Here is a 16,910-nt window from a genome sequence, read left to right as displayed (position 1 = left end):
CTGATGTTTAACAGTTGTATTTGGCAAAGACTAAGATTCAGAGAGTCCAAAGCAACATGAATGCTCTACAGACTTCTACATTATTACAACAGCATTGACTCTGTAGAAAGGTAGCCGCTGCTGTTTAAATAAAAAAAGAGTTGTTGAGCCCTTTGTAGCTCCACAGCAATTCACAACTGGTATTTTGAGAGAGTAACAGCTCATTTTCCAAGGTAGGATGAATACAGCACCTTGAAATAAAATAAGCATGGCACGAGTAGCACATTTTTTTCTTTTCTTTTACACTGTGTTTTGAGAGACTGATAAATGTAGGCCCTGTTTTACTTAGATAGGCAGTGATATGTGGTTTGTCTATGCCTCCAGGTAGAACTGAAGTTGTATCAAGAGAATCTTCATACAGCTAGATCCACAGTAATCCAAACCCATATTGTGTTCTCAACTAGTGGATGCAAGTGGAGTGGGAACTCCTGTGCCGAGTTCTAAAGCTGCTTCCTATGCAATTACATGTAAGAGTGATAGGACTGATTTGGGTGTGTGTTTTGTTTTACATACTAAAGTTAACACTGAAAAAAAATATTTCCCTGCAAATATTTAAATATAGCTTTAAAGATCAACAGTCTCAAAATAACCATCTGGTTATTACACCTCTGGTGTGATAAGGACTTCCTTGGTAAAAGTCTCTGGTTTGTATTACCCAATAAACCAATCTAAGTAATCAATAATGAAGATTTTTAGCTTTAAAAATGTATTCAGTTGCCATACAGAATCATGGAAATCAACAGAACTGCTTGAAGTCAAGTATGTATTTCATGTAAAAACATCTGTGTTTGCAGAGTCTGCCTGCAGCATCAGAAAGTTGAGCACATTCTGACTGGACGTTTACCTTTAATTACCTTTCCTCCAGATACTGAAATAAAATGAGAAGTACCCCTCTTTTTTCACTCTTAGTTTTATTATAAAAATCAACATTTCATTTGTTACAACTCAGTTTATAGTAATAATTGGAAAGGATTTTTGTACAAGGTTTATATACACCTTACAAGTAAAGCACTTTATTTTACAAAAAAAAAAGTTAGTGAATGAGTGAATAGGGCTGACCAAATGTTGGTCATTATAATATAAATACATCCTTGCAAAGCACCATCATACCAAAGTTGATGAACAAGAGACACCAGCTGGCTTTAAGACAATGACAAACAGTGATTAAAGCTTACAAAAAAGAACAAACAAAACAAAAACAAGATTAAAAATCTGAAAGCAGCACCAGATCCTTCACTTGCAAACAAGGCTAGTTCAGCTTAAGCCTGGTGGTATCCTCTTTACAAAAAGACACTTTCATTTTCCCTGGCTGACTCTTAACTGCCTGGCTTAAGGCTACAGCCATTTTTATCAGGACTTCATAGCTGCTCCTTGTTCACTGAAAAGAGGGGAACAAGACTGCTCTCCAATAGTTTCATCATAACAATCGCGCATGCTATTAAGACAATCTCTGGCCTGAATCTAATACAGACAGTTTACTTTGCTCTGCATAGTTTTGGAGTGGATCACCCAGTCCCTGTAAACGCTAGGATAGCATCAAACATTGATCTGCCTTTTTAAAAAGGAAAAGGAAAGAAAACTGCTCATTTGGATCAGTACAGTATTTTATTTTACTTCTTTTAGAAAGAAATGGAATGTTTTGTATGAATTTTAAAGCTGTTAGGTCATTCCTAACTTATTTTTGAGGTGTATTTGTCACCTGCCAATTAACTTTCAAGCAATAACCCCATCACAATGCAATTTTAAAAGCATGGCTAGGAAATCAATTTCTGAATAACATTCAAATTATTTTTTGCACCCAATGAGCCATCTATTTTTTGTTGTATAAACAATGATCTGCTACATGTACAGTACACATTCAAGGGCAGATTCTGTCCATAGCAATGCTGTGTGACAAGAATGCTCAAGACAAATGTGTCAGGAAAAGAGTGATTGACAAGGTTTTAGAGATATCTTGAAGTCATTTGGTTCAGCAGCATGCGTGACCAGGGATTGACCAGGGAGCTCTGTAGTTCAAGTCATTCCCTCTAGAATGGTGGCAATCAATTTCAAGGAGATTTCCCAAGCAGTAAAGAATGGAAATAATACATTGGCCTTTTCTTTATCTTAAGACAGGTGTAACTGTTTCAAAGTAAAATGAATGAATCTATGTTTAAGACTCATAAATCAAACCATTTCTAGAGAATCAGACAGAGAAGCAATGCACAAACCGGAGATCAGAACTCTGCCAAAGCCCATTAATGCAATAAATAGGGATTTTCTGAATGCTCCTTCACTTGCAGTGGATTGTAGCACCTGCCATGTCAAGCAGTTTGGGTGCATTTTTCTCCATAATTACTACAACAGATTGATTTTTATGTATTTACAGAAAGCATAAAAGTTTTACTTATCTCCAAAATGGACTCCAAAATAGAGCAGTATAAAAAATGTGCTTTCTCTCCTATCCAGCATGACAGAGCATTAATTATTTAGATTTAAAGTAGCAAGTAGTCTGCTGTCTGTTCTACAAACTAGACAAAAGAAGTCCAGCTTGCCTGAGACAGTATGACAGTATTAGCACCTTGAAAGGCAGCAAGGCCAAATCTGCCAATGTGGGTGTATGAATGTGCATGCATGCACAAGAAAATTATTAACTTTGGGTAAATTCACATCACCAAAGATATGTGTACCTGCATACATATACTTGTACATAAATACATGCACATGGGAGAAATGTTATTGTGGTATACTGGAATTTACAATACTGAAAGTTACAACTCACAGCAAAATGAATCCTTTGATATAAACTGGCTCATTTGCATGTTTTACATTATTGTAAATATTCCATTTAATGCATGCATAGATTGCATGAATTTATATTCATGGAAACCATTCGTTATTTCAAATGCAAAAGTTATATGTATGCATGTTCCATTTACCCTAAGTTTTTTTTCCATAAATATCTTAGTATCCAAAAGCTGTGGAAAAACAATGAATGTTCCATAGGAAGGTCTGAAATGCAGGCAGTATGATGTGGCAGGTATAATTTTAAAAGGCAATTGGGTATCATGTTGCCATTTAAACATGAAAAGCTCCTGCTGAACATTCACAGACTAATTTTCAATGAACTTTACTGTCCACTTATTTTTTTTAAACTAGAAAGGACTGTCCCTTTCCTGATTGAGTATGTCAGCTATTTCCATGCCCAGGCATTCAGCTATGAACACTTTCTAGGTGTCTAGAGGAAAAAAACTGCACATTTAATAGAGTTATGTTAAATACCCCTAATTTATATATGTCTGATGCTGTAAGATAAGGACAATTATGCATAGCTTAAAGTCTATGAACAGTTTCATTGAGATCAATGTGACCACTTTAATGTTAATGCTACACATCCACTTCAGCTGTCTCCTGAATTGATGTGTGTTACCTACAGTCCTAAAACGTGTGTTTTACCTACAGTTCAGTCAATTTGAGAAGCAGCAGAAAGCACAATCCTGACTGAGGGAATGATAGAGTATAAATCACGACTGGTTCAGCAGCAGAGATGAACTGAGAGAATTGTTTGGTCTCAATGTTCAAGCAGTATATGGTTCATCCACTGAGATTGTGTCAGGTGCACATACTAGTTTTTGCATCAATGCTTTTACAGTTTGGATGCCTGCTTAAGAGGAACTTCACAGATCAAGAATTTGTTCTGAATTTTACTCTAGATTTACTGGGAAAGTACAGGTACATGCAAAGGCAGAACACAGCTTCCCACTAAATAAATTCTTTGGTTAATCCAGACAAAGAACAGCCTGTTCCTTATGCTGGTCATCTTCAGTGGAAAAAAAAAAATTACTCTGTCCACTTTCTCGCTCTTCACATGAGCCTCCCAGAGGCAGATCACTCAAAATATCTGATGCACAAAGTGAGATGTACTTATCTAAAAGACTTGATCAAATTCTACACTAAATTACACAATTACAAAAAGGAACATTCAGTGAAACAGTGCAATTGCCCCAGAAAGAGGATACCACTCCTTAAGCTTAACCACCTCGAGAGTTTTTCAAACAGAAATTGGCACACTGAAAAAGTATTTTGCAAGAAGAGACCATTGCCATCGCAGTACAAGCACTTGGACTGAGATATAACAATGCAATATTCTTCTGAGTTCATTAGTGCAAGTTTCCACATGTGAACCCCACACGGAATGCTGCACATGAAAAAATGTAAACAACAGAGAAGTTTCTATTCTCATGGGCATGCCAGCCTCAACTCCCCCCACCCCAACACACCCACCCTCCCCCCCCTTCATATAAATGGTTTCGAGTTCCCTTATAGTTCAAAAGACCCTCAACATCCATCCTGCTGGAGAACACAAACAAGCTTCTTCACCAACAAGGAAGAGCCAGAAGAACAGCTACCACAATTCCTAGATACCTAGAATGAAGCTGGGCAAATTTTCAGCGCACCAGATCCAGAAATAAACTGTAGTAGCCTGTAGTCCATCCAGGCTTTTTAAAGTTTTCTCAGGTATCTTTGACTATGAGAAAGACTCTTTATTATAGCTGGGATTTCAAATGCCATGGTTTTCCTTGGAGCTAAAACAAACAAGGCTCCAGTACGCAAGAAGATCGGCAGCACTAGCAAGAATTATTTGTCACTAATTCTGTCAACACTATGAATTAAAGCCCATGCCACATTTCAGATTATTTTGCTTAGTTGAAACTGGATGGGAAACAAACAGAGAACAATGAAGGCCAAATGGCACCTCTGCACAGTTATTTCATCCATACTATGCCCAAAGGCTAAGAATGCAAAAGCTTTTGTTTTGAGAGAGAAGATTCAGAGGTCCAACCTTTGAAGGCATTGAGCACCTTCAACATGGATTTAATATCAACAGAAGGTGCAAATGCATAATGCCATCTAGAATCAGGTGTACTGTGAGCTCTGCTACAGTCAAAGCAAATTCAGAACACTGCACTGGAGTCAAAGAGGAGTTAATAACATCCTAGGTTGTCCCTCAACCTACACAAATAATGTTTTCAGTTGATTATATACTCTCCCTTTTGAAATCACCACTGTGAGACTAAAGGGAGAAGGGGCTAAATAAGATAATATACAAAAATAGAGATGTGAATATAAAATGGTTTGGTTAAGAATATCTTAAATCTGACATTCACAGCGGTTAATACTAAAGTATTAAACTCACACCACGCAAAAAGAGGAGGTATGTCAAAATCATACTGAGAAAATTGGTTTTACCTAACACAAATCATGAGCAGTTAATACAGCAAGAGAACACCTTCCAATGATCAAAACTTCTATTTCTTAATGGACAGTTGCTCCACTGAAAGTTAAATGCTTCCTTACTAGGAAAAAAAATAATATATATATATTTATATATATGATTTGGATTCGGTGGTATCAATACACACTGAAAGTACTGCAAGGATATATTATTCATTTACAGTAAAACTAACAATCCATGGATAAATTTATAGTTTATAAATATGCTGTCTATATTATATGTGGTATAAAAATATTTGACATTTTGTGGGCACTAGGTCAAAATAAGTTTTTCTTTTTAAGGGACTAAAAATCATTCAGGTATATGCATATTACCCTTGTCAATTACATGAAAATCACACTTATCCGGTACAAAACAGAATCCTACTGTGTTGGCAAAATGAATGAAGTAATGTATAGCATGACACTCACTGCGTGACAAGGCTAATTAGGAGGGGAAAAAAAGAATTTACAGCAGCCCAATTCTAGCAGTATTTTAAATTAGGATTATATGATTTAAGTGACATAGGAAGGAAGAAAGGATGCAGAAGAGATGAGAAAAGCTAAACAGTGTTAAGAAAACACACTTTAAAATATACCCAACCAAAATCACTGAAATTCTAGAAGCAAGGAGAGAGCTCTAAATGCTCTAGTTTGGTAAATGCATTAAGAAAAACAGAGGTGTCTTCTTTAAAAAAAAAAAAAATGTGATTATTTTTCTGGATTCACTGCTACGATTGCTGTATTCCTGTAGAAAACAAAGCCCTTTATGTAAGGTTAATATCTGTCCTGACTGCGCTTTCAAGTTTAACTTTAGTTGCTGGCCCTCTGTAGTTAATATAGAGGTTATTTGGCTACTTCCAAGTATCTATGGTATGCTGCTCTGAGATGGACTTCTTTATTATTCATTACTTTAAACATATTTGGTATTGACAAACCCCACAACATCTCACCTCACTGGACAAGTGACACATCCTGGTTCTTCCATTTCCTTATGTGCTCAGTCACTTCACTGGATTAAGGCATGTTTTTGAGTTCCGTTTGCAAAAATAAAAACTTTTTGTACAAATGTCTGGGTTCTTTTATACAAAAATTCTTCTTCTTATGGCACAAGCAGCAGTTGCTGTTTAAGAAAATATATAAATATCCTTTTTTTTCTCTCTTCTGTACAAATATCTCCAGGATTCCTCCACCCCACTTAATAACATTTAACTGTACACTGTCCTACCTCATCCCTCACCGAGAGCTCCCTCCCCCCTCCCCAGCAGAACATTTTGTATTTACACTTTCACGACGGAGGCGGATAACGGAGAGGGGGGCTGCCCCTCATGAGGAGTCCGTGCAGGGGGATGGCGGCGGTGGGTAGAGATGGTGCGAGTAGCTCCGCTCCGTGTACGGGGAGGGTGGGCAGCTCTCATAGTTCTCCTCTGCCGACAGGTACTGGCTGCGCGGAGTCGGAGGCGGAGGGACAGGCTCTGAATCATAGTTCAAGTCACTGGTGTAGCCCTTGGCTGTTGCTGTCGTCACCCTTCGGCTGGGGGCATAGTCACTGTCGCAGACATCTGTGCTGCAGGGGGTCGTGGGAGGTGCAAAATGCCGGTAGCTGTAAGGCCTGTAGCTGCAGCAGGCGGGGAGATACATTGGAAAAGTGTTGGCATGGAGAAGGGCCATGCATTTCAGGCAAGACAGTCATGAAAAAGCGAGTGGCAGGTAAGTCAGGGTGGGAAAAGGCAGGGGGCCAACCTTTGCAGCAGATGCATAGCATCACCTTTCTCTCTGACACAGTAAACTTGCTAACTACTCATGTGGCCAAAGTCAACCTTTGTGCTGTATCAGTCAAATTAGAGTAACCAGTGAAAGGGATACTAGCTATTCATTACCTACAGACAACAGGCTCCCTAAAGGCCTTAGCTGAGGTAAAAAAAAAAAAAAGTTACTCCTAAGAGCGGGGCTGGAAGCACACTGTGGGGAAAAAATAGATGTGTTGCAATCTTGGAGATGTTCTAGTATCCATAAATTGGATAATGGACTAACTTCCAAGTTGAGTTTAAAGAAAACCAACTAGAAAGGGAGGTGGTTGGTAGCTACAAGGGCCACCATCAAAATCCATAGCTGGGGGCAGGTGGGGATGCAGCTCCTCCGTATTCAAGCCAGAATGTTAGTAAAGACCAGAATAGATCTGAAACAGCAGAACTAGGTTTTATTTTTGGGCTGGGGAGCATTCTGAAAATATTTAAGCCTACACTACATCTCTAATACCATTTATAATACTAAAAGTCACATCAGCTAACCAGTGATCAGCAGGGTTCATGCTGGTGCCAAGATTTGGTTTTATTTCATTACTAAATTACTAATCATTTTTAAAGATTTTTCATATGGCTGGAAGGGACCATTATAAACATCTGCTCTGACCTTCTGTACAACAGAGGCGATATTTTCTGCTAATGGAGAAGAGATGTCTTTTCAGCCCCAGAGACCTCATTATCCAAAAGCCCCCAAAGGCTGTGTGTTAGGGAGGCATTTCTTTCAGAAGACATATACAGCTACCTCTTCTCATTGACTAGATCTTCTAGCGATTTGGGAGGAGAACCTTTACAAGCTTTGGTTAGTAGGTCACTTGCTCTTTTTTTTTTTTTTTTGGTAATTAGTCATAAAATGATAATGAACTCTAAAGGAAGGTGAGAAAGATGTATTCAAATAAACAAGGATAAAACTTACATGTCCATAAATATCAGTCAGAGAAAATAAGTAAAAGGTTAGCAACCTTTTTCAGATATTAACACTAAATATGTCAAATTAGATTTTTTGTGCTTTATCTAGGCCATTAATATTATTCCTGAAATACTAGCCTTTATAGTGCCTTCTTTGCTCCACTTGGTGCTGTGTATCATTTCTGATAATTACACAACAAATTATTTATAACAAGGCTAAAACAATGCAGGTTTCATTCCAGGGTACGTGTCTTTGGCTCTGTTATCATGACACCAAGTCAGCATCTAACTAATTTTGTGACAAGAATGAGTGTTGTTATTTCCCCTACGGCAATACACCCAAGAGGTGTACCACTAACCCACTTACTGTATGATTAACCTCAAACGATGCTGCACTTAAACACACACAGCAGTGACATGATACATGTGAACCAATTTAAGCATCTGTTTTAGTACTTGCAAAATTAGTGCCTTTGATTGCAATTCTTATGGAGCAGGGACTGTCTTTATTCTGCATTCTATGCTAACAGTTTTGATCCTGACAGAAGCTATTGTAATAATAATTACCTGTAGGATCTATGAGTGGATGGGCTGTTTGAAGAATAACCAAATTCCATGGTATAATGTGAACGTTCAGTAGCTGGTGAAGGTGGTGGGTTCAAAATCTAAGGAAAAGGAAAGAAAAAAGCTGCAGTTAAGATATGAAGGAGAATCAAGAAAACATCAGTGTTATAAGTTTTCTTTTTAGTACTTTTTAATAGGAACCTTAAGTTGAGAACTACATGCACAGCCCCTCCCAACAAACAGGATTTTTCCTATGTTTATTCCAAGTTCTTTAACAGATCCTGGAAATCCCGCTTGTTACCACCATTCCCATAGAAGATATTACTAAGCTCTTCTCAAAAATGCTGACTGCTGTTGATATTTTGACATACCCAGTGCTGAAAAGTAAAGCTGAAGCTAGCTGTTCAATAGTAGATTGCCACTGGGGATACCACTGCCCTACGCAAACTGGCAAATATCTACCCCTACTAGCTTGTAGTTCTTAAGCACTATGCTGTTTAGAATACTTGCAGTTTGCTGTCCAAGGTGAGCATTTGTTCCCTTTACTGTCATACTCCTACTTCAGAAATTGAATTTTTATTAGACTAATTTGAAGATACAAAATGATGATTTGATTTTCAGAACTGCAAAACAGACAGTTGAATATTTCAGCCCACGCTGACAAAGCATGTAACTAACGCTAGACATTGACTTGTGGACTTCATGTAAAGTAGCTAAAACAACCATCAGATCATAGAATGCTTTGAGTTGGAAGTGACCTTAAAGATCATCCGGTTCCAACCCCTCTGCGATGGGCAGAGACGCCTCCCAGCAGACCAGGTTGCCCAAAGCCCCATCCAAGCTGGCCTTGAACTCTTCCAGAGGTGGGGCATCCACAGCTTCCCTGGGCAGCCTGTGGCAGTGCCTCACTACTCTCTGAGTGAAGAAATTCCTCCTAACATCTAATCTAGATTTCCTCTAACATCTAATCTCTTTTAGTTTAAAGCCATTCCTCTTGCCCTATACACTTCCTGATAAAGAGTCTCTCTCTTGCTTTTTTGTAGGCTCTCTTTAGGTACTGGAAGTCTGCTATAAGGTCTTCTCCAGGCTGAACAACCCCAACTTCCTCAGCTTGTCTTCACAGGAGGTGCTCCAGCCCTTTGATCATCCTCATAAAAATCAAGTAGATTGTGAGCCCTCTAGGGCTGGTACCAACATTTATATAGCATCTAATGCATCACATTTCAGTTCTGTGACTATAAAAATGCTATGGAGTATGCAAGATGGATGCTATGTAATGCTATGTAGTTGCAAGACACTTGTTTGCTTTGGAATGCGCAAGAAAACTCCGTTTTAATTCATTCAAAGGTCTATAGAGAATCAACTATAGCCTTACCTCCAGAGGCACATGGCAGAGTACAATGAAAGGAGATTGCTCTGCCAGAGCTGGTCAACATTTACAGTTATTTTTTCATCTCTTCTGACATTCTAACATCTTTTTCTGGCACTGAGCTCTATAAAGCTTTAAAAATTAGTATAAAAGTCCTATATTGTTTTGGAAAAAGACAACCTCCTCTCCTTTCTCTTCCAAAATCACATCTCATATTCAAATAAATTTATTAGGCTAGAAATCTAAAACAAAACATTCCTCTGTCAACTAATTATCCTGAGGCACTTCCCTGAAAGTTATTAAAGGTCTATGAATAACAGAATGACTTACTGGAGGAAAGTAAGTGCCTTTGGTACTTGAAGAACTACTGGAAGAGGCTCCAGTGACATGGGCCCTGTCATAGGGTGGCCCGCTGCTCCCCCCCATAATGCTGAGGGAGCTGATCACAGATTTACCTCGAGACATCCCTAAAGAAGAACAAAGATGTATGTCAATATTCAATTCAAACAGAGAAAAGGAAAGCATCAAAAAAAAAAAAAGTAGGGAGGATAACAGGAGTATCAGCAAAGAAAAATTAAAAGCAAAATTAATCTTTATGGTGTTAAGAGCAAATTCAGTACTCCTTGATGGAGAACCAGAATGAAGACTGCCAGGGTATAAGCATGTTGGTTTCGTGTATCAGCTACTGAACTGTGGGACTTGGTGCTGGGCTGTACTAAAGCTGTGTGAAGAGAAACAGATTCCTTTCACTTGAATGGCTGTAAAAGACTTGAGAGAACAGGCATTGAGGCACTATTTCTATGCGTTGGAATAAAACATGAAACTGACTCTGACCACCTAACTGAGCAACTGAAATTTGTGCAGGAGAGGAGAGGGTTTATTCTTCCATTTCCACACTGTTAAGTAAGCTTTTGCTGCTGGACTGAACCACGCTGGCGGAGAGTCCAAGTGGGAAATGGAGAAGCATGCAACTGTGATCAAAATAACGGTGAAAGTTCTCCTCAAAGACCTGCTTATGAAAGCAGGTTATTACAGAAAGCAAAGAAATTTGGTACATTATTTTAACCCTATAACAGCCTCACAAAACCTGTATGTTCTAACTGGAACCTGCTGGATCTAAAGATATAAGTTACATTATATAGTTAATCAATATATACAAAAGCAATGCATATAATCAAGTCTCACTTTTAAAACAGCAATAGCATCACACACCTGGATTGTCATCGGTGGCTTCATCATCAAATGAAATAAGCCAAGAATACAGTTATTGCTTTTCATGACAGACTTTATAAGAAGTTTCACAATTATACAAACACAATCTACAAATCTAACAAGAATAATTGTACACTCTTTAAAGAGAGTGATGCAAACATAACTCTGTATAACTTTACCCTCTACTGTCACGACACCTTGCTGATGCTATACCACCACAAAAAGAGGCTGCTTGAGCAGCAGCAGAACTCCCATGGTATGTTTATCTGTTTGAGCTTCTGGCTCTGCCAAGTATCTAAATGCTTGTGGATGATATGGGTAAAATAGCAGTTCATTATTATCAAGGATAGCAACAACCCTTGACAGTCCTGTCTTTTAATAGCTTCACATTAAGAATTATGTATCTGGAATGGGAGTCTCCTGTGCATACATGCACATTACCCTCAGCTACAACTATGTGGTGCCAAAGAGCAAGACAAGGAACACACTATTTACTCACCAGGAAGAGATCCTGACAAAGAGCTCGGGTGAGGCACATAACCAAGAGGTACAGAGGCTGGTCCATGCACCACATAATCATTGGTCATTGTTTCCCCATCCCCCTTCATGCGTGGGCATAACACCCTCTGGCAGATGAAGTACATTGCTCCAACCACAAAAACTGTGAGGATCACACCAATGATGGAGCCTATCGTGTTGTTGGGCTGTGGAGCAGGCTCCTCTGTCGTGTCTAGGAGAAAGGAAAATCATACTACAGAAGCTAATCCAACAGCTTCAGGTACCAACATCAGTTTTCATGATCTCTTTCCATAGCCTCTGCTTCTGCAGGCAGACAACAGCTTTCAAATTAATGTATATTAGGAAGAAACAGGCACTGGGACAGGTCTGTTTGAAGACTTTGGGAGGCCATAAGGGCCACCTGTGCACATGAATAGCTGCACACATGCAGATGTTTTTGAACCACAGATGCCAGGACATAAACAGTACACACATGTGCAGGGGGGCTGATGAACTAGATCACAGTCTTTCTACCTGCTGATAGGCAGGGTTATTACCCTTCAATCTCTGTGAAGAGGACCTACAGCCATGACTTCAGATTCCACTGTGCTAGGACTCCAGTTAGGCTTTTTTTTTTTGTCATTAAAAACAATGACAACTACTTCTTATGTTTCACCTGGTCACTAAAGCACCTAGGTTATCACTCTGCTTAATAGATTGGCACTCCATCTTCTCAACTATGTAACATTCATTTATGCTGAACAGTACAGATGATGCATCAGTAATGAATTTTGGGTTTGATGCTATTTAGGGAATTACCTAACCCACTCTACATCTGACCCATTCTGATGTTTACAGATATATCTGTGCATCAGCTTTAGAGGTGCCATCTTTATGAAGAATCTGTATCTGAAGTGATTATTCAGCAGCTAAAATGAGTGGCTTCCCCTACAATACCGATTCTAAGCAATGACATTTATAGGAATAACTGGCAACCCCCTGCCTGTGCTTCATGAATTTGACAAGAAAAGCAGACTTTAAAGTATTTTCCTGTTCTAGTCAGTGTTTTACATCTTAACCATTACTGTAAGTCTTTTCCTCAACATATTTCCTTCTCCCTGAACACCAAACCCACACTTTAACCAACCTGTCACAGTCTACAGAGATAAGTAAACAGACTTCTGATCATATTGGAAGAGGGACAGTGACAACTGCAACTTACTCTGGGGGGCTAATTTTATGTTACAAAAACAAAGAATATCTGACCTATTATAAAGATAACTATATATGTCTCTGATAATGTTGCTAATAACTTTGTAGCATGACAGAACATCTCTCATTACTCCTTCCTAAGATTAGGGGTCCAAATCTGTCATCGCATTTTCAAGTTACATGTGTGTCATCTATGATATATAGATATCTAACACAAGAAGAGATGTCCCTATTCGTAATTTCTTTTAAAATACCAACAGTGAAAATGAACTTTCAAATTGGAATTTTAAAGGTGGTGGTTTCTTGCAGAACTCTGGAGATTTCAAGGAAGGGAATATCACATGTTACAAATCATAAATCAAGCTCAAAATTACATCTTTTCAAGATGCAAATGAAATTTTAGAAGGTTTATTCTGTAAACAGAGTGCTGATCTGATTCTAAAAGCACGTGCTATTAATTCTGTGGATGAGAAAATGGTGAAGCAGAGAGCAATTTTTTATAAAAGCCTCATGCTGCTAGAAGGATTTTTAATACTGCACCATCTCAGCTTACAAACTCATAATAGTAAAACAAGCCTCTTATTTCCCTTAAAAGTTTTAAAAGGTATGTAGAAAAATTACTAGACTGCTATGCTAATTCAAAATAATAGTTATATTTGTGATTCCTGTTCTACTACATTGTGCATTAATTGCATGACAGCACTTACAAACAGGAGCATCCATTTTGGGTACAATTCATTCAGATTAAAATCTAACTCATTGAGAAGTTAAGAAATAAATAGCAGATAACGCAACCAAGTCTCTAGTCTCAGGGTTCATACTTACAGCATCCTTGTTCATCCGAGCTGTCACTACAGTCCAGGTTGTGATCACATTTCTTGCTTTTACCAATGCACTGCCCACTGGCACAGCGGAACTGATCAGTTAAACAAAGCACTGGAAAGAGAGCCCCCCCAAACAACAAGAGTCAGTATCAAAGACTTCTACTCTTGAAAACAATTAAGAGAACCAGACACCAAGGCACACAATCAGGGACATCTTGGGAGAGCTTAGTCTGTTGCTAGCTTCATTTCTTGAAACAGCCAGTGGGGCATAAAAGTCCCTCATGTCAAAAAATGATTAGATGTTCTGGAGTGAATATTGCACAGTGGGTACCTGGTCCTCATTGCCTATTTTCAGTAAGATCACTACAAGATAAAGTCAACTCAACTGAAATAACTCAGAAGCAGGCGGCCACTGAGGAGATAGGTACTTATCGTGGGACATGGTTATTGTAAAATTACTGAAAGAATCCCCAACTATAAGCATTTACTGTAATATAAGCGAGAAGAATTAAGTTATTAAAATTAAATCTGCCAAACTACAATGATAAAATTGTTTAAGAGAGAAAAATGTGGTTTCTCAATGCCCTTGTACTCCTCCTGTAAACCAGAAGACTCCTTGATCATGGGGCAATATATTTTACTTGACATTATGTTTTAAAACTGAAATGAAAGACAGAATACAAAACTGGAGCTTTGCCAGTACACTCAAAAAAATAAACTACTACTCTGGGAAAAAAGGTGCTGTTGTTTACATATAATTTTGTCTCCTGTTTCACATAAATCCAGAAATTCTTTCTGACTGCAGTTGAATTAAGAAGTTAAACTAAAGGCTGTTCTGATCTGCAATCAACTTGAACGCTCTGAATACTAGTGCCACTCTGAAGGTGATAAACAGCCCCTGCTCTGATATCTCTAGCCACTGGATGGCAACTGCACAAAGCATTTTCAGATGCTGGCATCCCATCTGGCTAAAAATCACCTTTCATCAAAAGAATTTCTGCATTGGTCTGTATATTTTTGTTTGAGCTGGAGCACATCTTTTGGAAAGAAATTCAGCCTTTATTCAAAGTCTCTTAGACAGCCTCTTCAAATAAAGAAATTGTACTGAAAGGATACACAGAAGAGGCATCCTTTCAAGCTTACAAGTTGGCCCTACAACTCCTCACTACTTGTGCAGTAGGGAAAAGAAGGTCAAGTTTTCTAGTGTTTCACTTGGTGTAGTGGTAGGGTAGCTGAGACTCCACCAGCATAACCTGTCCTTACCAAAATTAAAAGAACCTAATTCTCATTCTGTTGGCAGTAGCACTTCCCTTCATATGACTATGGCTTAAATACTCTGTTTTGCTGTACTCTACAGGAAGAAGACATCTCCAGAAATCTCATGTCTCCCTCTCACTTCCTCACAGAAGTTTAATTTCCTTTTATTCAGTTGTTATAAAATAAACAATCCCCAGACCTTTAGTGGGCATAAAGTATTCAAAAAACCCCACAACCCTATGACAAGGGTTTCCTCAATGTTGTAAATCACTCCAGAGTTACCAGGTTTTTAAAGTTTTAAAATATACCATTTTAAATAGTACTTTTCACAGAGCTTAAACCACTGTGCAGGAAGTCAGCATTATTTCCACTTTACAGGTGGAGAAACAAAGGAATGTAGCTCTGAAATAATGTCCCACTCAATAAACCAGTGTCAAAAGAGCAGAAGCTCTGATCCTTCCAAATCCTACACTCTGCAATAACTTTGGTATCTACCATAGTGTCCCCTGAACAACTCTGTTTTCATTATACTTTGAAAGATCCTCTGTACCTTCACAGTTTTTCTCATCTGAGTTGTCTTGACAATTTGCTTCTCCATTGCACCGGAGGGCACTGTCTATGCACTGTCCGCTTTCACACTGGAACTGGGTGTCCGAGCACACCGGACAGTTTTTTTCATCACTGTGGTCCTCACATTCAGTGAAACCATCACAGCGCCAGGCCACTGGGATGCAGTCAATCTCACCTGTGAAACAGGTGAACTGCTGAGGGGAGCAAGTTGGTGGTTCTTTAAAAATCAAGCAAACAAACAAAAATTAAAAATCCAGGTGAACAATCAGCAGCAGATCACAACAGGTAAGGACAAGAATAACTCATCTGCTTTAATTAATCAGACAGCTGATAAACATGCCACATCATAAGGTAATTTCCACCCCCCACTGCCTCTACAGTTGTTTGAGCAGATCCTGAGCCCCAAGTGACAGCTGCAGGTTCAAGTCAATGGAGTTTCATTAGACAAAGAATAAGAGGAACAGAGAAGCAAGCATACACACTCAAAACACAATTCTTTTCTTTCCTTCCCACTTCAGCTTCTTACACCCTTCTCTTAGTAGGTCTCAAAGTCTTCATTTAAAATCAACAAACTTTTCTTCCACTCCCCCTTTCCTGAAGCACCACTGTATACACAACTGATGTCTCACTCCCTTTTTATGCTCGACAGTCATTGTATAGAAAATGTTAAAAGGATGTAATGCCCTGCAGATGGATCACTGTGACTCAATGTCTAGTTATATGCCCTCAACAGCTCTGTTGAGTCAAAATTCTTCTAAAATGACAAAAAAATGCCCGATCTAGTCAAGTCCGGCTATCGCAACACAGCTGTTAACTATCACTTAACATTTACTACAGTAACTGTTAATCTCATGCAGTAAGCAAGCATGGATTTTTTTTTTCCTTTTATTTTTTTAATTTCCCTTTCCTCTCCTCCCCTTTTTGGCCTGGTATTAAACTTGCTCTGAGAAAATATCTGGATTATATTAGCTCTTGTTCCATTGTGAGACCACATGTCTCCTTGATGGCGAGAAGATTGCATAATAAATCCATTCAGTACGGTGGTACAAAGAGGCCCAAGCACCCAAGCGCCTCTCCTCTCCCCAGATTTCAGCCCCACCCTTGGAGACATCAGGGCGTAGGCTGCAGTGGCCATATCACCATGGAGGAGGCAACTGGCCCTTCTGGGACTGCAGTGCAAAAAGGCACGCACAGGGTGAGTTTCAGGAGAAAAGCAGAGAAGAATGAAATGGCACACACAGGAGACATGGTGCAATACGCCAGAACACAGGAGAGTCTACCATTAGCTGAAAAAGGAGAACATGCAGAATGATATAAAAAGTAGTTAAAAAAATCATAAAATTGAAAAAATCAAACTGAAATAATTCAGTGGTCTTAAGTAGAAAGGGTGAACAGAAATCT

At 38.8% G+C, this 16,910-nt stretch overlaps 1 protein-coding gene across 1 annotated transcript in view; it reads right to left on the bottom strand.

Moving 5' to 3' along the window:
* Window positions 1-947: 947 nt before the first annotated feature.
* Window positions 948-16,910, bottom strand: part of LRP6 (LDL receptor related protein 6) — a 127,050-nt gene continuing 111,087 nt past the window's right edge. The window contains exons 18-23 of the mRNA XM_040545023.1: window positions 15,490-15,726; window positions 13,684-13,794; window positions 11,648-11,878; window positions 10,267-10,403; window positions 8,571-8,668; window positions 948-6,910 (exon numbers count right to left, since the gene is read on the bottom strand). Of these exons, the coding sequence (XP_040400957.1) occupies window positions 6,619-6,910; window positions 8,571-8,668; window positions 10,267-10,403; window positions 11,648-11,878; window positions 13,684-13,794; window positions 15,490-15,726 (1,106 nt within the window). The 3' untranslated portion in view covers window positions 948-6,618. The remainder of the gene's footprint in view (window positions 6,911-8,570; window positions 8,669-10,266; window positions 10,404-11,647; window positions 11,879-13,683; window positions 13,795-15,489; window positions 15,727-16,910) is intronic.

This window comes from Cygnus olor, chromosome 1, assembly GCF_009769625.2.
Source record: "Cygnus olor isolate bCygOlo1 chromosome 1, bCygOlo1.pri.v2, whole genome shotgun sequence".
Lineage (NCBI taxonomy): Eukaryota > Metazoa > Chordata > Aves > Anseriformes > Anatidae > Cygnus > Cygnus olor.
Note: the sequence above shows the minus strand (reverse complement) of the source record. Positions and strands in the feature narration are given on the sequence as shown.